We start from the raw sequence: 22294 nt of genomic DNA, 5'->3' as shown, positions 1-22294 counted from the left end.
GCTCAGAGCCTTTGGAAGTGATCCCAAGTTTGAGGTAAGACGAGGTTTTCCAATAAAGGATCTAATAAAAACAGTTTACTTTGCTGAGTTACTGAGTGAGTCTCGGGTCTTTATGGTCTAACAGCACTGCAGTATGGTTCGAAGATGCGTGTAATGTGGTTTTTATCTCAGGGGTGCTTACGAATGTAGTGAAGGCGCTTTAGGGGATGCTGTCCACTTTCAGGAGCAGTTTTGTTGTTTTGTAAAAAAGATATATACATACAGGCACTTCCTGCCTGAAGACAAATCTGAGTTAGAAGGAACTATGATTTTCTTATACAGTTCTTCATTAGCCATATATGCTGCACAGAGTGTTAGAGCACATAATTGACTGATGCTATCTTTCTTAGATGTTCATTTATGATGCTCAACGATATGATTTATAAAGATACCAGCAATTATAGGAGCAAATGAAGGGAGAGGAAGAGAGTGGAGCACATCCTGGCCCACGTAGCACTGAGGGCGATATTCCCGCTCAGAGCAGCCAAAGCACAGAGAGGGCCGTAGAGCCGGCCCCACAGACTCGATGTCGCTCACTGACCCATGGTGCTATGGGGGACAACACTGGAGACACAGTGCAGGAGTTGCGCCCAATCTTACCCCACCACACTGAGGCAAAACGCTAGGGGTGTGCAGCAGAACAGCAAGGGAGCAGAGCAACAAAGTCCCCAGAGAATACCAAAAGTAGACTTTGGGGCCAGGGTGTGGCACCCCATCAGGCTTGACCAGAAAACACTCCTAAAGGTCAACAGACAGATCTTGAACTATTTACAGGCTTTTCTTTTTTGTTGTTGGTTTTTTGGTTGTTTTCTTTTGTTGCTTTGTTTTGCTCTGTCTTTTGTTGTGTGCATATTATCATCTCTGCAGGTCTATCTAGATAAGATAGGCAGGATAAACAATCCTGAGGAGCAAACAATGGGACTGACAGTTGGGGGGGGGGGCACAGGGGAAAGAGGGAGGCAGGGGAAAGGAAGTGGGTGTTAACAAACCCAGGGACAAAGGAACAACAAGTGATCCAAATCAGTGGTGAGGAGGGTGTAGGAGGTCTGGCAGGGCTTGATCAAGGTTAATGTAACCGAGAGCTATTACTGAAACTCAAACGAAGGATAAATATGATAGTGGGACAAGAGGAAAGTAAAAGGAGATAGAGGAAAGAACAAGGAGGCAATGGGCATGTACATATGTAAATATATATGACAGTGGGGAAATAGATCTATGTGCATATATTTATACATTTAGTATTAAGGTAGCAAATGGACATTGGGCCTCCACTCAAGTACTCCCTTAATGCATGACATTTTATTTTATTAAACTGGCATTCTATGATGCTCACCTTCCTGACAGGATCGCTGAAGACAACTGGGTGCATAAGCAAATGTGGTGAAGAAAGCTGATGGTGCCCAGCTATTAAAAGATATAGCATTTGGGGTCTTAAAGACTTGAAGATAAGTAAGTGGCCATCTAGCTGAGTAGCAACAAAGCCCTCATTGAAGAAGCACACCAGCCTGTGCGATCACGAGGTGTTGAATGGATTAGGTATCAGTCATCAAAGAACAAAAAAATCATGTCATTGTGAATGAAGGGGAGTGCGGAGCATAGACCCAAAGCCTATTTGTAGGCCACTGGACATCTCCTTACAGAAGGGTCTTTGGGAGGAGACGAGCCAGTCAGGGTGCAATGTAGCAACGATGAAACACAACATTTCTCTAGTTCCTAAATGCTCCCCCTCCCCCTCCACTATCACGATCCCAATTCTACCTTACAAATCTGGCTAGACCAGAGCGTGTACACTGGTACAGATAGGAACTGGAAATACAGGGAATCGGGGGGCAGATGAACCTCTCAGGACCAGTAATAAGAGTAATGATACAAGGAGGATAAAAGGAAGGTGGGGTTGGGGAAGGGGAAACTGATCACAGAGATCTACAAATAACCCCCTCCTTGGGGGATGGACAACAGAAAAGTGGGTGAAGGGGCATGTTGGAGAGTGTAAGACATGAAAATAATAATTTATAAATTATCAAACGTTTCAAGGGGGAGGCAGGGAGGGAGGAAAAATGAAGTGCTGATACCAAGGGCTCAAGTAGAAATAAAATTTTTTTAGAATGATGACGGTAACATATGTACAAATATGCTTGACCAAATGGATGGATGTGCGGACTGTGATAAGAGTTGTAAGAGCCCCAAATAAAATGATTAAAAAGAATACTAATAATTTTAGGAAAACTGAAAAAAAAATTCAAAAAGTAATTGACCTGGAACCAATTTACATCAGAGTTTTGGAATGAAGCCCTCTTATAAGCTGGGACACTACCTATATTACAAAACATTTCTTATAAGAGTTGTAAGAGCCCCCAATAAAAGGATATTAAATAGACTGCTAGGAAAAAAATTGCTAACTCAACAACTTTACACCTAAAATTCACCACCACTGGTTATGTTACCTGTGCTGGGCACACGTCGCTACTATCTTTTTGCAAATGATTCCATCTCATCAATAGTAACTTCGTGTCGCTGGACATCGGCTACTTCGCTTTACCCCTCTCTCTAACCCCTGGGAACCATGGATAGATGCTAGTCCGTGTCTATTTGCATGTTTCATGTAATTGGCATGATGTCAGGTTGGGTTTCCCTCAGGAAGATGTTTCCAAGATTCATCCCCTTCACAGTATGCATCAGGCCTTCTCTCTGTGGCTCAGTAATGCTGCAGGTTATGCATATTCCTCGTTTGTCCGTGCCTTCACCTGTTGATGGGCCCTGGGGAGGACTCGACCTTTCGACTGTTGTGACTAGCGCTGCGGTGAGCACCAGTGTACACGGTTCTGTTTTGTGTGCCTTGCGTTCCGTTCTGTGAGGGACATGCCCACGGTTGGGATTCCGGGGCCACCTGGTAGGTAGTTCTACGTTTACCATCTTGAGAAAAGCAGCCTTCTTTGGGTTTGGGCTGTTTGTTAAATGCTGCTGAGAGATGTGGCCACGGAGGGGCACGTAAGATCCGGATAGCTGGACAGAGAGCATCAGAACAGTGAAGGTACGATGAGCAGCAAGTGACAAATGACACACTGGGGCGAGGAAGCAGCGCCCATGGGTTGGCGGGCGTGGGAACGAGTTGTGAAGGCCACGGAGGCGGTGGTGCTGTGGCACGGCTAGGACATTGGACCTGCAGCCAGAGAGGCTGGGTTTAAGATGTGTCTCCCGTGCTGTGTGCCACTCTGCCTTTCTGAGGTTCACCTCCTGAGCACGGACTGTTTCCTGGTGACTGCGCCAGTGGAATGTGATATGGAAAAGCACTTTCTAAGCCCTCAAGGCCGACAACAATGCCGATGGCACTATTGGCATGTGCCCGTGTGAGGAGAGCCTGAGCGTGAAGTTAAGGGGCTTTGCACCTTGTTCTGTAACCCAGCGGGGGGGGGGGGGGGGGGCGCACCTTACTGGAACGCTTCGGAAGGACAGGATTTCACTTCGTTGTGGGTTGAGTCCACTTCTGTAGGCTTCCCTGAGAATGTCATGCCGTTCCCATACATGTGGAAATGCATTCTCTGTTTCCAGCTCCCAACCACAGATGCGCGTTTGGACCATAACCCCTTTGGGAGTTGGAGGCTGTCAGTTCAAAGGGCAAAAGAAAGAAAAAAAATCAGGGTCATTTGTCTCGCCTCCTTCCTGGGTCTCCCCCACACCCTGATCCCAATTGCTGTCACTGGCTATTGGATCTGTGCTCAAGACTGTGCTGCTGCTTCCTCTCAGGGCCCGTGTCGGAACAGAGGCTTCCTGACACACAGGACAGCGTCCTGCTGGTTCTGAGCCGGGCAGGCTGGTGGAGCCGGCCGAACCTGCCTTGTCTCAGGTGCACAGCCTACTGAGTTCTCTGGCACACCTCCCAGGTGTTGCTCTGGCCCCGAGTTCCTTTGGTGTCCAGTGTAGGCCACTCATATCATTGTCTAGGTTTACCAGTCTCCCTAAAATCCTTCCATATAGATTTTACTCCATGTATGATGATTGATTAATGTGAAATTTTTTTTTAAGTTCACTTGCCATGTTTGGAAATTAGCCTGAGTACTTGGCACGTCTTATATTACTAGGCTTGTCAACTAACTTCCAAGCCGCCTTTTTTTTTTCTCTTTTCTTCTTTTACATTTTATTAGGGACTCATACAACTCTTACCACAATCCATACATATACATACATCAATTGTATAAAGCACATCCATACATTCCCTGCCCCAATCATTCTCAAAGCATTTGCTCTCCACTTAAGCCCTTTGCATCAGGTCCTCTTTTTTTCCCCTCCCTCCCCGCTCCCCCCTCCCTCATGTGCCCTTGATAATTTATACATCGTTATTTTGTCATATCTTGCCCTATCCGGGGTCTCCCTTCCCCCCTTCTCTGCTGTCCCTCTCCCAGGGAAGAGGTCACATGTGGATCCTTGTAATCAGTTCCCCCTTTCCAACCCACTCACCCTCCACTCTCCCAGCATGGTCCCTCACACCCTTGGTCCTTTCTTTTTAAGACCATTTGAGCATTTGGCTCCTGCTGTGTGTTGATTTATGTATGTTATGTCATTGTGTTTCTCTGCTTTTTAAGGTGAACAAAGCCAAAAAGGAAACTCACTGCCATTGAGCCTATTCCAAGTCACAGTGACCCCATAGGACAGATTAGCACTGCTCCCCTTGGTCTCTGGGACTGTAAGTCCTTACAGGAGTGGACGCTTGCTTTCTCTATCCCAGCACCTGGTGGGCCCAGCCCAACCCTTAACCCTCTGTGCCACTAGGGCACCTTTTAAGAACAAAAGTAGCTCTAACATCTAGGAGCATGGTTCTTGTTGAATACCTAACCCCCCGCCCCCCACCCAACCCCCGCTGCCCCCATCCTCACCATATACTCAGAAGACAGCAAGATGTTATAATTAGATCTAAGTTCATTAGACTTAAAAGTCTCTGTAGCATGTATTATGTATAATGTATAATATATAGAATAGAGCCATCAACCCATCATAGCCACCATTTAGTAAGGACTGAGTTCTAGACACTTGCATTCACTCAGATAACCATCACTACATTTCGGGGAAGGGCGTCTTGACTAAATGCACAGCTGCTAACTGAAAGGTTGGAGGTTCAAACCCACCGAGCCACTCTGAAAGAGGAAGACCTGGCACGCAGAGCGATTGCTTAGGAGAAAACCTGGTGGGGCAGTTCTGCTCTGTTACGTGGCCTCTCTCTCAGCTCAGATCGATTCCCTGGCACCAAACAACAGCAGCACAGGTCTTTAAGGTTCGTGTACCGTGACCCAGAGGCTGCAACAATGGGTCCAAACTAACCACTGTGAAGATGGCGTAGGACCGGGCAGTCTTTCCTTCTGCTGTGCATGAGCTTATCTGGCTTGACGGCACCTGGCAACATCCCCCGATTCCCCACCCCCACCCCAACCCCCACCCCTTAACTGATGAGGAAATTTCAAAGTACTTATCTAGCTCAAGGTCGTCTTCAAGAGCAAGTGACATTGCAGATGGCACACTGAGCTTTGCTCATGACTTTAAGGCTAAAGGTCTTGTAACATTTTGAAATCGGACCTTTGGAGGTCTGGTGTAGTGAAGGTGGCCTTGAAAATGCAAAGTGCTTGAGATGCTCTTGGATGGGTCACAGGGCTGGAGCCCAGGCTGTGGAAAGTGGCATCGAGACCGTGGTAGGGGACAGGGCCAGCTCCAAGTGATGCTGAGCCATGGCATGAACACTGGCCTCTGAGCCTGGAGGAGGAGGCTGGGGATGGTTGCATCGAAGCTTCTGAGGCCTAGGAGTTTCCTCGGAAAATTGCCCTGGGAGCTTTTGGAGAAAACCTCCCACGTGTGCCATGCCCTGAAGTCTCAGCTAATGGCACACGGCTGAGGAGCTAAAGGAATAGTTAACTAGTATTTACGGGTTCTTCTTCTTGAGGCCCTTTGAGCATTGAGCCCGTCCCTCACTCCCATGCAACGATTCATATGTATAAAATGTTGTGTTTGTTGTCCCACACACTTGATGCTGGGATTCAGATTTCGAAGACTCCTGTAGCTTTGTTTCCATGTCTCCCTGTTCCCAGATTCTTTTTGATGACCCTTGGTCAGAAAGGGGGAGAGCTTCCACTCTGAGAACTCGTGGCACTGAACAGGAAACTTACTCCCTGGTCTGTATACCGAGGACCCAGCGGGTCAGCAAATACAATCCAGTGGCCAGACATATTTAAAGAGCTGAATCCCTGTGAAAGAGCCCTGTCCTTAGGCTGAGGGCTGGCAGAGGGCCTGGTTGTATGGCCCTCACGCCACCATCCTGTGTGTAGATGCTTACAACAGAGGAATACGAGGCATTCCATTCTGACCTCTTACCTAGGCTGCTGGGACATAGTAAGAAAGAAAGAAATGCAAAGAATGCCGAAAAGGGCAGCTAAACGAATCAGCTCTGACCTTGCGTTGCTGTTTCTGCTTCACAAAGAAAGCAGGCCTGTTAGACTAGAGCCCTCAGCCTGACTGCGCCGCAGACCATGGAGCTGAGCAGAATCGCTCAGGCACGAATGGTTCCTCTTGTTCCTCGAACAGTAGGGTGATTCAAGAAGTCCTCAAAATCAGGCCTTGTGGTTGTGGTTCTTCATGTGGCTCATATTAGGATTTAATATTTGGTTCCGTTTGGGACCCTGTAACGTGGCGAGCATGAGTGAGTGTTCTGTTGTGTTTTTGCCTGTTTGAGAGTTGCCAGGGAATGGACTTTCTTTTTTTTTCAAATCCCACTGTGCTCTTTTAATTTTAGTAGGAACCTGTACAGATTTAGTGTGTGTGAGAAACTTAAATAAAAGAGAGGAACCATCGTGAGCCCCCAAGGGCACCTGCCCCGGGAGCTGCAAAGGCTTTGGCACGCAGGTCTGTCTGTCTCGGTGCAGGTAAGCGGGCACAGGGCACACTGGAGCCGCACAGCGTCACATCTGACACTGGGGTGACAGAAAAGCCATGTGTCTGTGCTTTGTAGCTCACGCAGGTTTAGAACCTTTTCAAACATATCTTCTTGCACAAGGTGAAGTTCTCCACTGTGGAACGCTCCAGTGATTATACATCAGTCATTTGATTTCTGAACGCCAGCCACCCGGTCAGGGTTTGCACAGCGTGAGCTGACAGCCTCGCGCGATGAATCTGTGTTGCATGCCTTCTTAACACATGCCAAACCGAGGTTGGGTGGTTAGACGCTTGCCGTCTCCTGGGACTCCAGTACCTGTCCATTTGGGCCTTGAATTCTTTGCCCTGTTTGGGTTTGTCTGGATTCAGTTTCTTGACAGTACCCTCGCTCCTCTCCTGGAAAAGTGGTTTGGCAGGTCCTGGAATGGTACGTTCCAACGTAAATATAGTAACATGGTTGCCACTGCCGGGCTTAACCTGTTTGGCAGTTTTGTTAGGTCTGGCTACTTGGCTACAGGCCTTTATATTAACTAGTTAGGTAGGTCCCTCCACCCTCCAAGATCTCTTGATAATGGTTTAAAACACTTTTGTATCAACAGGAAGAAGTGAGCCTTCCCCTTTACTTATAATTAGCAGGCACTAAAAGTACCATTAAATACTGCCTTAATAGATTATGAGCAGCCCTTAATTACCTAGGAGTGATTGTAATCTAGAAACTGAGATTAATTTTTTAAGTACCGTGTTATTGCCGGAGTTTCTCTGATTCTTATTTGATATCCAGAAAGATTACATCCTGGGAATAGGCACCATCCGTTTAGTCCTGCAGGAGATGAAAACCAGGCACGGGCAAATCCTCCGTGTTGCGTGGTCTAAGGGAAGGACTCATTGGTGCTGGCCATATGGCCGTGTCCCTCCTCAAGCCCCACCACCACCCCTGCTTAAAAACCCAGCTGGATTGTGGTGCCTCTGTGTGAATGGCTTCCAACAGCTGGTGGGGGAATGGAATTAGAAGGTAATGGAATCTCTCCCAGAACTGTTTGAAGCCCCCCAGCGTATGTAGCCGTCTCAACATTGTTCTATATACTGTGTTGTCATCATCTGGTCCCTCACTCTGAGCAGAAGCTGAGTGTACCCTCCACGGCGCATCCTCCTTTCCCCTCCAGACCCCCTGCACAAGTGGCTCATTGCTGACTGTCACTGCTTCCCGAGGCCCTGGGAGTGCTGGTTCCAGTGTGGGTGTGTTTACTGAGGAAAGCCAGACAGACTGCCTACACAGTGCCTCCGAGTCATCCATTCTTATTCGAAGGTCCCAGGAATCTGTTTGCTCCCATGTGATGCGGTGTGACTGATCACAAATTGACATCACCGACCTTTTGTTTCCCTGGGAGCATAACAGAGGTGTGGTGTATGACAACCGGAGGGTCTCACGTATTAAGGATTTTCACTTTCCACCTTGCATGTTAGTTACTGTTCTCCTTGTCTCTCATGACATCTTGCTGTCCCTTGAGACAAGTTAGGGAAGAATCTTATTTAAACATCTTTTGCTTTACTCCAAAATCCGGCCCAGAAAACTAAGACCCAAGCCCACTGTGTTCGAATGGATTCTGACTCACAGCCCCCCTTTAGGGCAGAGGAGCCTCACGGGCTTCCAAGGCTGTAAGCTGTATGGTATGGCTAATGGTACAATGGTTAAGCGCTCGGCTGCGAACCTACAGGGCGGTGGGTTTTCATCACCGGCCACTCCACAGGAGAAAGATGTAGGGCGCTCCCTCCATAAAGTTGCACCTTGGACTCCCTCCCTCGGGGCACGTTGTAGTTTGTCTTTTGGTGGCAGTGGGTTTTCATCATTAGGGAAACAAACCATCCTATCTTCCTGGGGAGCCACCTATGTTGTCTTAGCGAGCATTCTCTTCTTTATCTTCGGGCTCTAGTAGCCATTGCAATGGCTATACAGAACTCACAGACAGACAAATTTTGTGATTAAAGGGTTTATTAAGGGTGTTTTGCAGGTTGTTCTTTCTCACCTGAGAAATGCTCACATTATAGTTGGCCAGCAGGGCCTGCTACAGAGTTCTTGCAGAGCAGCCTGTAAGTGCTCAAAGGGCACATAAGCCTCTACTTGAAGGCACTCAGCTCAAATTCCTTGGGTCTGCAAACCCAGGTCTCTGAATTAAGTGTCTAGGGGCCTGGGTTCTAGTAAGCTTCAGCCCAAAGGCACTCAGCCCCGCTTCTGTGAGTCGGCAAGCCTAGCTCCCTCCATTAGGTGGCTGTGGCCCTCCTACTCCGCAAGCTGCCCCAAAGCATTCGGCTTAACTTGCTCTGTGGGCTGGGAAGTCCCTCAGCCCTGTTTCATGCTCTGTCTGCTGGTTCTGCTGCTGCCGCCTCTCTGGTGTCACAGCTGTCTTTGGATCCGTGAGGGTGGCGGTGCTGCAGGCATCTGTGGTCCAGAGGATGCCCTCCACTCCTGGATCTAGTTGGTACTGAGATCCTCCTCATGCTTCTCAGAGGGCCCATGTTTTTGACACCAGGATGGCATTCCAGGACATCCTGGTCACCATTACTCACAGGTGAACCTTATCAGTATCTTCCTTGACCTTCTTACGAGGTCAGAGACTTTGGCTAGAAGAGCCACGTTATGTCATTCACTGCCCCTGCCCCTCCAACGTTTCAGTTGCTAGCAGCTGAGAACTTAAACAATCAGGACCCCGTCCCTGCACATAGTAGGCGCATTATAGATGCCGCGCTCCTGAGCATGATTACGAGTACCCCTCACAGCCATCGAGTCAACACTGACGCACAGCAACCCTATTGGACAGGGCAGAACCGCTCCCGTGGGTTTCTGAGACTGTTGACTCTACAGGAGTAGAAAGCCCCATCTTCTTCTCATTAGGTCAATGATTGTACTGAAGCCATGGCACAATGCCTACTAAACAAAGATCAATTCAGTTAGAGTCACATAATATTTTCCTGGGCACCCAAACCAAACTTCACAGCCGATTTTGACTCAGTCAGCGTGTGGAAAAAAATGGAGGCTTATTGAAAAATCCTCTAAAAACCTGAAAGGTCACATCGGTAAACTTAAATGAAATGCCTATTTCACTTCTCATTGGGAGCCCCCTCCCCTACCCCGCTCCGCACCCATGTGTAAGCTAGTACTACTTCCATCTTTTCAAACTTTGCTTGATGATGCAATTGGTTAAAATTGGAAAAAGAACTCCATCTACAGATTACATGATCATTTGTTTTAATGTTGCATTGTTGTTGTTGTTTTCTCTCACCAGATTAACTTTTTAAAAAGCAGTTTTCCCCTAACCTTCCAATATTCTCCTTTTAACAGAAGGAACATGTTATATAGTACCTTCTTTTTTTCCCCTCTAACCCTGGAACCACAAGTACTTGCCATGTTAAATGATTTTTCCAACAATTTTTAATGGCCACCTAATAGTTTGTTGTTTGAATTCAACACCCCCCCCCCCCCCCCCCCCCCCCCCCGTGTTTAGTAGCTCTTTGTTGTTAGTGCGTCAAGTGGACCTCTTCCTCCCGGTCATAGTTGACCCTTCGTGTGCTAACCCTGATCAAGCCAGACCTTGTGGGTTCCCCGTCGGGGTTGGCTTCCCAGGTCTGCAGCTTGGCCTTTGGGCTCAGGATCTGTGCAAAGTATCTTGCATTGAATAAAAGTTTCTCTTCTCGATGCCTGTTGCCAGCACCGATCTTCACTCACCGATCTTCACTCTCTGGTTCTATCACAAGCACTAAAACCTTCTTCCTGGCTTTTCCGTTTTCAAAGCGACCCACTCTTGAGCTGTTGTAATTACGGGAGCCAGTGGGGTAGGTGTTGGGGCTGGAACCTTCCAGTCTACAGTTCACACTGCTGCTCCGTGGGAGAACGGTGAGGCTGTCTTTTCCCACAAAGACTTAGTCTCAGAAACCTTATCGAGGGGCGCCAGGAGTCCGAATCCACTCTGTTGCAGTGGGCTTGCATTTGGGTTGGAACATTTACAGGTTCTCTTTAAAGCAGTGGTTCTCAACCTTCCTACTGCCGCGACCCTTTCATTCAGTTCCTCGGGTTGAGGTGACCTGGTATGTGGGCGTATCTGCATGTGGGCCGACCCGCTGGAGCTGGATAGAGGAGCGGGGTCTCTGTTCCTAAGACCATCAGAAATACAGGGTCGTGAGCCACAGGTTGAGAACCGCTGCTTTAAAGGATCTACTAGGAGTGGCAACTGGGCAGTGTGTGCAAACACCTCAGACAGGTTAAAATAGATTAGCAAACGAGAGGGGCTACAGTTACCGATAGAGGCCAGAAGACAGAAAAATTGGAATGGGAGATACATGGAGCAAAGTGAACCGAAAACATCTTTCTTATAAATGCTCCAGTATATAAGCTAAACCCCAGTGGGGAATGCATTTGCTTCTCTGAAACGTGGCTATCCCTCGAGGGTCTGAGGGTCCTGGAAGGAAAGGAGCAGGCCCTCGTTTCCTTGTCCCAGGAAGGAAAGAGCACCTGCACCTCCGAAGCTCGAAACAATTTCTACCTTGCAAGACTGGATGGGGCAGAGGCTGTACACTGGTGCATATGGGAGCTGGAGGCACAGGGAATCCAGGGTGGACGATACCTTCAGGACCAGAGGTGTGAGGGGCGATGCTGGGAGAGTGGAGGGTGAGTGGGTTGAAAAGGGGAAACTGATTACAAGGATCCACATGTGACCTCCTCCCTGGGAGATGGACGGCAGAGAAGGGGGGGAAGGGAGACTCCGGATAGGGCAAGATATGACAAAATAACAATCTGTGGATTATCAAGGGCTCATGAGGGAGTGGGGAGCGAGGAGGGAGGGGGAAAAAAAGAGGACCTGATGCCAAGGGCTTACGTGGAGAGCAAATGCTTTGAGAGTGATTAGGGCAAAGAATGTATGGATGTGCTTTATACAATTGATGTATGTATATGTGTGGATTGTGATAAGAGTTGTATGAGCCCCTAATAAAATGTTAAAAAAAAACAATTGCGATGTGTAAGCTAGTGTGTGGGACCTTTCCCGTGAGCCTGAATTTATTGATTGTATGGGCAAGCAAATACACTCCAAAACTATTTCTCGCTGCTTCAGATTACAGAGAAAATGTTGATTAAAGTACTTGTTTAGGCCTTTTAAGTCTGATAACTTGGCCCAAGATTAATGGGCACTTATATTAATGAGAATATTTTATATTCTCAGGTCTTTGCAAATCTTTTGACTTCCACTTTGTGTCTCTCTAGAAATTGTTTGGTACTGTTTTTAAAAAAATAAAATTGCATGACCAGTTGAATGGATAGCGTAGTCACCATCCTGGGCCTCTGTGATATACTTCTCTATGTGCCTCCAAAACTCGACCAAACTTAAAAGAAAAAAAATTGTAAACCTTTTATGCCCTTTCACTGTGGCCTATCACAAGTTCCATCAGATTCAGCCTCCTGCTCTCCCAGTCGTGTGGGGCCGCCTCCTTGCCCAAGGGTTTATCTGGATTTTTGCACACCCATGGTCCTCTAGAAAGTTGATCCCCCCTCCCTTTTAAAATTGTTTTATTAGGGGCTCATACAACTCCTATCACAATCCATACATACATCAACTGTGTAAAGCATATTTGTACATTCATTGCCTTCATCATGCTCAAAACTTTTGCTCTCCACCTAAGCCCCTGGCATCCGCTCCTCATTTTTTCCGCTTCCTCCCCTCTCCACCCTCCCTCATGAACCCTTGATAATTTGTAAATTATTATTTTGTCATATCTTGCCCTGGCCCACATCTCCCTTCACTCACTTTTCTGTTGTCCACCCCCCAGGGAGGAGGCTATATGTAGATCCTTGTAATCACTTCCCCCTTTACAACCCACCCTCCCTCCACCCTCCCAGTATCGCCACTCACACCACTGGCCCTGAAGGGATCATCCGCCCTGGATTTCCTGTGTTTCCAGTTCCTATAAGTACCAATGCACATCCTCTGGTCTAGCCAGACTTGCAAGGTAGAATTGGGATTATGATAGTGGGTAGGGAGGAAGCATTTAGGAACTAGAGGAAAGTTGTGTGTTTCATCGTTGCTACATCACACCCTGACTGGCTCATCTCCTCCCCAGACCCTTCTGTAAGGGGATGTCCAGTGGCTTACAAATGGGCTTTGGGTCTCCACTCCGCATCCCCCCCCCCACCTCATTCACAATGATATGATTTTTTTGTTTTGATGATGCCTGATACCTGATCACTTCAACACCTCGTGATCGCACAGGCTGGTGTGCTTCTTCCATGTGGACTTTGTTGCTTCCCAGCTAGATGGCCGCTTGTTCACCTTCAAGCCTTTAAGTTCCTTTTTTGTCTGTCCAGATTTCTTTCCTTTCATGTCTGCTCTCTGGGATGGGATTGGATTGGCCGCCGGACCTCACATGCAGGTTTTACCTGCTTACTTGCTTGTTTCCTCCGAGCTGGAGCACAGCATGGGCACTCCTTTAGTTGTTATCTGTTTTCCAGCCTTCAGCATGTTGTCATTTCCCTCCCTCCTTCCCCGCTGGCTCTGTTTTACTTTAAGCTAGTTAAAACATCATTGTATAGTTTTTGTGCGTTCTCTGATGCGCCTCCTTGAGTCTTACTTGGGAAGCTAACGTATTAGAACAGAATGCTACTAAGTGGTGTACAATTAGTTGTTGAACTTGCCCTCATCTGTGAACGCCCATTGAAAAGCCTTCTCTCACTGGGTTAGGGTAGTGATGGCAGTGAACGGAAGCATGTGTGTGTCTCTAGCATCGTCTCATTTTACTAGAAGTGGTGTCATCGTGTCACCTATGCGCCTTTCTTTTTTACTGTGAGACAGAATGTCCGTGTGCAGCGCACTCCCTTGGAGTGCATTCACTGACCAGGGCATCCATGTCCACAGTCCATTTGAGAGACCCCAAAGCAGCCTGTGGCTGTTTTCAGCCACGCCCCATTACTCAGGCAGCTGTTGACCCACTTTCTGCCCTTTTTTTGGCGGGGACGGGGGGAGGGTATATGGACAGAATTCATTTTTTTGGAAATACATGTTTATACAACAGGAGAGATTGACTTGAATTGATTTTACATGGGTACGGCAGCTTTTAGTCATTAACACTGATACATGGAATGAAAACAGGAGTAGAAGGAGAACATTTGGATACTGAAACAGGATATTCAAAACGGTAGGCACCTACGTGGACTAAGGCATCTGGTTAGGCTATAGAACACATTCTGCAATAGATCAAATTCCATAGTTGGCAAGACTCCTTTTCTGAGACTTACTATTACTTCATATGTGATAGGGTTATTTTAAAAAAAAGTATTTTATTGGGGACTCGTACAACCCATCACAATCCATGCACCCATCCATTGTGGGAAGCACATTTGTACATTTGTTGCCGTCATCATTCTCAAACATTTTCTTTTTATTTGAGCCCTTTGTATCAGCTCCTCATTTTACCCACTCTTTCTCCCACCCTCCCTCCCTCACTTCTTGTCATTTTATGCATTTTTAAAACCTATGCTTATTATCTACTCTGCACCTACTGGACTTTTACTTTTCTTATATGGTGGGTATTTTGAAATGTAGTCTAAACAGTTTTAGAACTAAGTAGACCCTCGAGATGATTTAATGTGTATTCTTTACAAAGGCATTTCTACCCCATACCCCATTATCAAAACACACTCGTCCTAATTGGTTTTTCCCATGTCATTAACATTTATTTAATTAGTAGCTATTACTTTTCAAAGTTTGTAGAAACCCTTTTCAATTTGGAATTACGATGTGATTATGTGCATTCTCTGGCTTAATAAAACTGGTTTCTTTACTGCTACTCCGTGTTTTTTTTCCATCTCCCCCTTGTATATAATCTACCTTTGTGTTAAAAATCCTACCCGTGCCAAAATTTGTTCAGTACACAATTCTATCAGTTTCAAGTTTCTTTGTAGAAATGATTACACTGTGATCAATCAGTCTTTTGTAGCATAATCTCTTTATTTCTTATATGAATTCTTCTGTGGCCTGCCTTAGGATCCTGCCACATTTTGTAATAAGTTATTGTATCTACTAAATTTCTACCATCCTTGGCCTCTTTCAATGAGTGTGAGGGGTTTTGTTTGTTTGTCTGCTCAATAATTGCTGTTCAACAATTGGATACCATTTCAGCATTCTCTTGAAACTGGACTGGCTTGATGACTGGCTTTGCCGAGTTGACTCTGACGGAAACAACATGGTGCAAATTCAAAGCCTAGGCACCAAGAGCCCTTGCAGCCTCCGCCTTTCCCCCTTTTTGAACACTGCTCTGAAAGCGTATCAGATCACCTTCTAGCCACGTATTAGATGACCTCGTGGAGACTAAAGGAGCTGCAGCTGACAGCGGATGCCAGCTGTCACACACATTCACGTGGCCAGGATGGATGTTCCAGCCCCGTCAGCCATCCAGCTCAGCGGTTCTCAACCTGGGGGTCGAGGAACCCTTTCACAGTGGTCGCCCGATTCATAACAGTAGCAAAATTAGAATGATGACGTAGCAAGGGCAATATTATGGCTGGGGGTGGGGGGCTCACCCCAACATGAGGAACTGTATTAAAGGGTCACGGCATGGGGACCACTGCTTTAGCTGAAAGTAGTTATATGAATGAGTTCAGGTGAAAGCCACAGAGTAGTTTTACAGATTAACTGTACAAGTGATCTCGTACAGAGTAACTGTACAAGATTAACCCACATAATCTTGCGAAGAAGAAAATAAATCCACATTGTTTTGTGCCACTAAGCTTGGGATATTTGTCATGCAGCAAAGGCCAGCTGATACACATAGGTACCAGCATTGTGGCAATGTTAAGATTATTATAGAAGCCAGAGAAGCCCTCACTGACGTTACTGCTGTGCAGTCATGCCATTCCTGTGGCTGTTGTTGCTCTGGTCAATATGACCGCTGCTCCTTATTTTCCTCCTCGTCCAAATTTAATACCATTGTCTCCATTGCTATTAACTGGACCGAAATAAAGAATTGGATCTTCATTCTAATTGTCTGGTATTTTTCTTTGCCATTCTCAACTCCATAAACAGGTCCACAGTCAATGCTCATAGGAACAGAGATCAAATGACATACTGCATTAGATAAATTTGCTGCGCAAGACCTCTTTAGAGTATTGAAAAGCAAGGATGTTCCTTTGAGGACTGAGGTGCACCTGTAAAGCCATGGCATTCTTCGTTGTATCATATGCGTGTTAAAATTGTGTCTTACCTAAGGAAGACCTAAGGTTTGATGCGTTTGAGTTACGGTACTGACGAAGGAACTTGACAATACTGTGGGCTGACTCAAAAGAGCAAGCCGGTCAGTCTTGGAAGAAGTACAGCCAGAATGCTCTGCAGAGCAAGGATGGTGAGACTTCATCTCACGTGTTTTAGATATGTGTTGTCAGGAGAGACCAGTCAGAGGGACAATGACAAAGAGGACGACCTTCAATAACAGGATTGCCGGGGCAGCTGCAACAATGGGAGCCAACGTTGGAACTATTGTGCAGTGGTGCAGGACAGGGCCCGGCTTGTTCTGTCCTAGGTCAGGGTCACTGTAAGACAGAAATGACGATGGCCTCTAACAACAGTTACTTACAAACTCTACATGACATGTTTTTATTCTGAAATAAAACAGATCAAGGGGCTTCAAAAAGTGTGTGGAAAAGTGGAAGTGAAAAGTGAAGGAATTTCCCCACAGACTTTTTGAAGCCCTTTGTATATATTAGAAAGTCCATAAAACAGATGTTCAGTTTATGACAAATTTTAAAGCGAACACTTGTAGTTATCACACAAGTTAAGAAACGGAATCTTGCCGGGCTCTGAAAGGTCACTGTATACCCTTCCTGGTCATGATCCTCTCTCACGCCGAGAAATAACCAGTACTTTTAAGATTCATCCGTGTTACGCCGAGCAAACCTTCACTTTCACAGTTGGGTAGACTTTTCTAAGACTGTACCTTTATCAGATAGATTTGTGATTAATGCTTTGGTTAGCTATCATTTTGAGTTACTGAGAACTGTAACACATTCTTAAATTTTGATATGTATATGAGTTTTTTTATTGCTTGCATTTTGGTTGCTTTTTAAAAGTCTATACATAGCAGTAGAATTTCTGTGTAATATCACGTTAATTTTTGCAAGTTTCTTAAAAAAGAACAAGGCCAGGAGATACAAGTGGATAGATACTGTATTACTAATCTTACCTTGAGATTAGAAGCATGGGTTTCCCATGTCTGTCTCTGCAGACTATAGACCATAAAGGTATCCGGGCCCCATCCAGACGGGCAGAGGAGTCAGGCATGTGATAAGAGTTAAGTAGTGTGGAAAGGGATTAGCTTTTAGTTGAAGGATGATAAAGCCCCCAGAAGCCCTGTGAGCAAATTCCATGTCCTAGTTCATGGTCAAACCGTTTCCCAGGATGTCTAAGATTCTTTATGCGCTTAGTTTATATTTTCTCTACACTATGAGCAAGGAGGATCCTGAGCAACCGGGGGATAATCGACCGATCTCCAGCCATAAACCAAGCCATTCCAAACGTGCCATCATGGAGTTGATGCTGGCTCCTAGCGACCCTGTAGGACAGGACAGACCCGCCCCTCCCAGGTTCCTTGATGGTAGCTGTTCACAGGAGTAGAAAGCGTCGTCTTTCTCCCCACGAGCAGCTGGTGGTTTCAGACTGCTGACCTTGCACATTGCAGCAGCACTTATGGGCCACGTAGTCATAAAACAATGACAGGATGGTGATAGGCCTGAGACTTTCCATTTCTCGTTCTAGGGAGATACTAGCATTCTCGCCAAAAGAACAGGAAAGACGGAATGCAGACTCCCATGGAGCAGGAGGAAAACATTTTACTGGGTTAAATTACAGACTGTCTCCACTGCCAACATCCGAGGTGGCTGTAAAGTCTGTGGTGTGGCATCAGTGGTCGTGGCAATTTGGGTTTCGTTAGGTACACAGTCGTACAAAACATGTCTCAAGGGAGCCATCACGCTGTGATCGCACAGGGAACAGTTGGGAGAATGGTGTCTCTGTGTTCCGTCCGCCCCATGGTTGGTCCGTGCCAGGGCACCCTGCCAGGACAGCTTCATGAATTGTTCTCCCTGTGCCCCAGCCGGTAACGAAGGGAAGGCAGATGGGCATGCGGCTAGTTGAGTTTTGTCCCTGACTACCTGAGAAAGTGGGAGTCTGAGAATTACTGATGTCTCAGTGGCATGGTGTCCCTCATAAGAAAGGGGTTGATGTCAAGTATGCAGGCACCACGTGAAGGTCAAATCGCGGGGGAGGAAGTACTGTTGTCCATTTGGAAGAACCGCAAACGGTGTGTGCACGGTTTGGCGTATGCTTCCCACGCTGAATGAAGTCGTATTTGTGACAGCTCCATCTGAGCATCCTTTTCAGTGTGCAGAACCAGACCTTAAGTGGCTTGCTTTTGTAGTGTCTCCTTTCTGTGGGCATCTCTAAGTTATCGTTTCCACAGACAGAACAATCTAACCTGTTGCTGTTCCCTGTAGCTCTGGCTCCACACCTTATTGACTTGGCTTCTTATATTATTTCTGAATGCTCCCCCAATGTATGGAATTGGTTTTTGTGCTTTTGCTATTGCGCTTTTTCTGGAAAACAAAGTGAGTGAGCTTTTCATACTTGAGTAAACACATTGATGTATTATGAAACTGTCAGACTCTCTGAACAATTGGCATAAGCTCAATTATTCAAATATGTGACTCTCTTGAATGGCTTTTGTGTCAGTTAAGGCTTTAGTACAACCAGCATGAAAACCTTCCAGTACCTTTCCTTAAGAATTTAGACTTCAACTGTGTGAGTAAAGGGATTCGGAGGATTAGTCCTTTTCTTGAGCGCTTTCTTCATTACCATATGCAGCTAATTGGCAGCATTCATTTGCTGCAGTGCATAGCTCTCTGTTTTAAAATGTCTTTTTTTGCTCAGAAAGAAGTAATTAAAAAATAATGCATTGTTCTCATCTAACAAAACTTAACATTTTCTTTTTCCTTTCTTCGTCCTGTCTGTCCACAGGCACTCATTCTATTTTACACAACGTGCCTGTACTCTCTTTCTTAGTTACGGTTGCATTGTACACCTTTTCGAGTTTCCTGGGCTTTATCGTCGTTTTTACTATTTGCATAATGTTGCATTATTTATTTAATCATATGCTAATAGGTTTTCTTATTTTACCAGAATAAGTTTTATCGTTGAAGTTCCAAAGGGAGCTTATCTACTTTCTAGCTTGTTTTTCTTATTTTTAATGGCATGATGGTAATAGCTATCTAGAAGTATCGTTATAATGTCATTGACCTTGAAAAAATTATGGTTTATGTGTAATGTTCACATTACACATTTCATACGGAGAAATACTCTGCACTTAGTGTCTCTCAATGATAACATCTCACATGCGTCTAAACCAAGCCAAGCCAAACGCACTAGCAGCCAGTGGGTTCTGAGTTGAACATCTTCTGTGAGCAGGCAGCCCCACGGCTTTCTCTTGAGGAGCTGCTACCGTGTTCCGTGGGGTAGCACCAATGCTTAACCCACAGCTCCACCAGCTCTCCCACATGGCTATGCTAAGATGCAAAAATCAGGGAATTGACATGGGTGACATCTTGGTTAATTTTTAAAAGACACATTGTGTTGAATTTCTTACAAGTTTAAAAGCTTGCATTGCCAAAAGATGCGAGACCTTTGTCTTTTTGTCTTTCAGCCATTTTTCCAACTCGTCAGATTACGAAAGCTTGGACTTAGTGATAACGAAATTCAACGGCTCCCTCCCGAAATAGCAAACTTTATGCAGCTAGTGGAACTCGATGTGTCTCGAAATGGTAAGAAAGAGGTCGCACGTGGACTGGCCATTTCTCTTGTCTGAGGGCTGGGGGTTATTTTCTGAAAAGCCTGCTGGATATTTGTTTTCTTGGAAGTGCTTTGCATGGTGGTGGTTATGAGAAAGCTATGCATACATTTTGGGGTGAAACTAACAATCTACATATTGACCATTTCTGACGAGTAAAGTGAATTTATCTGTATGTGCCAAAGACGTGTCTTAAGTTTTTTTTTTTTAAGATCAGCGTTCTCAAAGTAGGGTTAGTCTAATTCATAGGTGCAGTCGCCTGGCCCCTCATTGTACTGAATATGAAATTGAGGACTGGTAAGGAGTCCTGGCAGCATAGTGGTTTCAAGGTGGGTTGCTAACTGCAAGGTCAGAAGTTTGAACCACCAACCGCTCTGAGTGAGAGAGACGGGTCTCAGTCTCAGTCCTGGTCTCTAGCCCTTGGAGTTAGTCTAAGAAATCCACAGGGGCAGTTTTACATTGTCCTGTGGGGTTTTTGAGTTGGCATTGACTCAGTGGTAGTGAGTTTGGTTTTGGGGTTTTGGGGGTGTGTGTATTATATGTTGGGCTGCTAACTCGAGGTCAGCAGATTGAATGCCCCAGTTAGTCCTTTGTTAAAAGGAGAAATGTCCTGCCCCTGTAAAGATTTACAGCCTCAGAAACTCACAGGGTTTTTCCCTCCTCTGTCCACCAGGGTCACTATGAGCTGGAATTGACTTGATGGCCGTGGGTTTTGGGGATCGACAGAATCCCGGAAGGGAAGGAGGGAGAGAGTGAGTGGTGAATTGCGTTAGGGCTTTCTTTGCATTTGTGAAAACACTGCACCAATGCCCGTCAGACACGGTCACATCTACTATACCCAGTAGGATATGGAGTCTTGGGCGATTTACAAGTCAGGCAAAGTCTGGGGGTGCAGGTGGGGGGATGCTTTACTCTCTTCCTAGATAAGATCACATGAATGTGAATCTGCTAATCCACTGGGCAGGTAATTAAAAATGAGAGCGCTTGCTTGCCGTCTGAGAGCCAGTGTGAGCAATCCTGCTTTTGTATGGCTTTGAGGCCTGGAGGCCTGAGTGAGGCTCTGGCTGCCCCTTTTCACCCTGCCCAGCCCTTGTTTGCGGCAGGGCGGTAACTAGGCGGACCACTGTTTGGTGGTGACTTCCTCAGTTCCTGATGGGCCGGAGAGCAGCGCTGTGATCCTGGTGCAGGAAGGCAGGGCGTTGGCATCCGTGCGTGCCAAGCTTGAGCTGCAGTGAATAACCGGGGAGTTTGCTCAGTCTCTCCCACCTTCCTATAGGCTTGTCCTGGTTGAAGGAGAAGAGGCTAGAGCCCACAGCCGCTCAAGCTGCTTGGACTCCAAGAGTCACTGCAGAAACTCCTTGATGTTCATTCCTTGCTTGAGAGAGGGAGCAAAGACAAGCTTCATATTTATCTCCAAAAACAGTTAGGAACCAGGGAGGAGCGTGGTTTTCATGGGCACCATTTCTAAGCAAAGAAGGTCAGCCACGTTCTGCCGACGCTGACTTGTGTGGCTCTGTTCTCTGATGTTTCAGGCACCAAGTCTAGCAGATTGCGTGTTGCATGAGAAAAGAGATGGGTGGACGTGGGAGGAAGAGGAGAAAGCTTGTAGACTTGGTAGGCTTGGAGGGTTCTTTCCGGAGCTAAAAGTGGAGAGGCTTGGGGCAGGCCCAGTGACTCAGTGGCGGACTCTGCCACGCAGTGCCTGGTGGACTTTGGCAGCTCCTCCCTGACGGTGCTGGCCCTGGTTTCCCGACAAGGCCCCACTTGCCTCCTACGCAGCCCGAGAGTCCAAGGCAGTAACTCCCTTCTCACGTCCTGACGGGCTGGGCTGCTATCTTATCAGGGAAACGGTAAAATATGTGAAAACAGAAACTGGTGCTTTCTCTGAACATGTAGGCCGACCGCAGCATATGAAATTAATAATTGAATATGCTGTTGAAATGTTATCTAAGAACACAAAGCGCAAAATAATTGCTTAGAATGAAGGTCTGCAGCAGCAGCCTTGTGTGGTAAAGTACATCCAGGTCAGCGTCTGCCCTGCTCTGTTATGTCTGTTCCCTGTGCTTCCGGAAGCTTGGCCATCTAAGGCAAAGGACCTCTGGTTACGTGGGAAGAGCATCACTCCACAGTCGTATCTTGCTGTCCAAGAATCCTGGGCAGGCTTTCTTAATGCATCCTGAATCCTGCCCCACGGCTTAGTCATTTGAATTTTATAGTCTGTTCTGTAATTTGACTTACATCACAGTACTGTGTCATTATCCATTTAGTTCACGTTTTCTCCCCCAAAGAGTAAGGCTCACACCAGCAGCACGCTGCTAGAAATGATTTTGAGCATTCCTGGGAAATAACAATTCTTAATATTGAATCAGGGTGAGAAAGTTATCATTTTCCCCTTCTGGATTGCCATAATAGCACAGTGCATTTATTTCTAGGTTTACCTTCTATTGCTGGTGGTCCTAACAGTTTTTTCTAC

The 22294-nt window shown here is 46.3% G+C and overlaps 1 protein-coding gene across 1 annotated transcript in view; it reads left to right on the top strand.

Moving 5' to 3' along the window:
- LRRC1 (leucine rich repeat containing 1) overlaps window positions 1-22294 on the top strand; it is a 159894-nt gene that overhangs the window by 42562 nt on the left and 95038 nt on the right. The window contains exon 2 of the mRNA XM_075554964.1: window positions 19678-19795. Within this exon, the coding sequence (XP_075411079.1) occupies window positions 19678-19795 (118 nt within the window). The remainder of the gene's footprint in view (window positions 1-19677; window positions 19796-22294) is intronic.

The sequence above is a fragment of the Tenrec ecaudatus genome, chromosome 7 (assembly GCF_050624435.1).
Source record: "Tenrec ecaudatus isolate mTenEca1 chromosome 7, mTenEca1.hap1, whole genome shotgun sequence".
NCBI lineage: Eukaryota > Metazoa > Chordata > Mammalia > Afrosoricida > Tenrecidae > Tenrec > Tenrec ecaudatus.
Note: the sequence above shows the minus strand (reverse complement) of the source record. Positions and strands in the feature narration are given on the sequence as shown.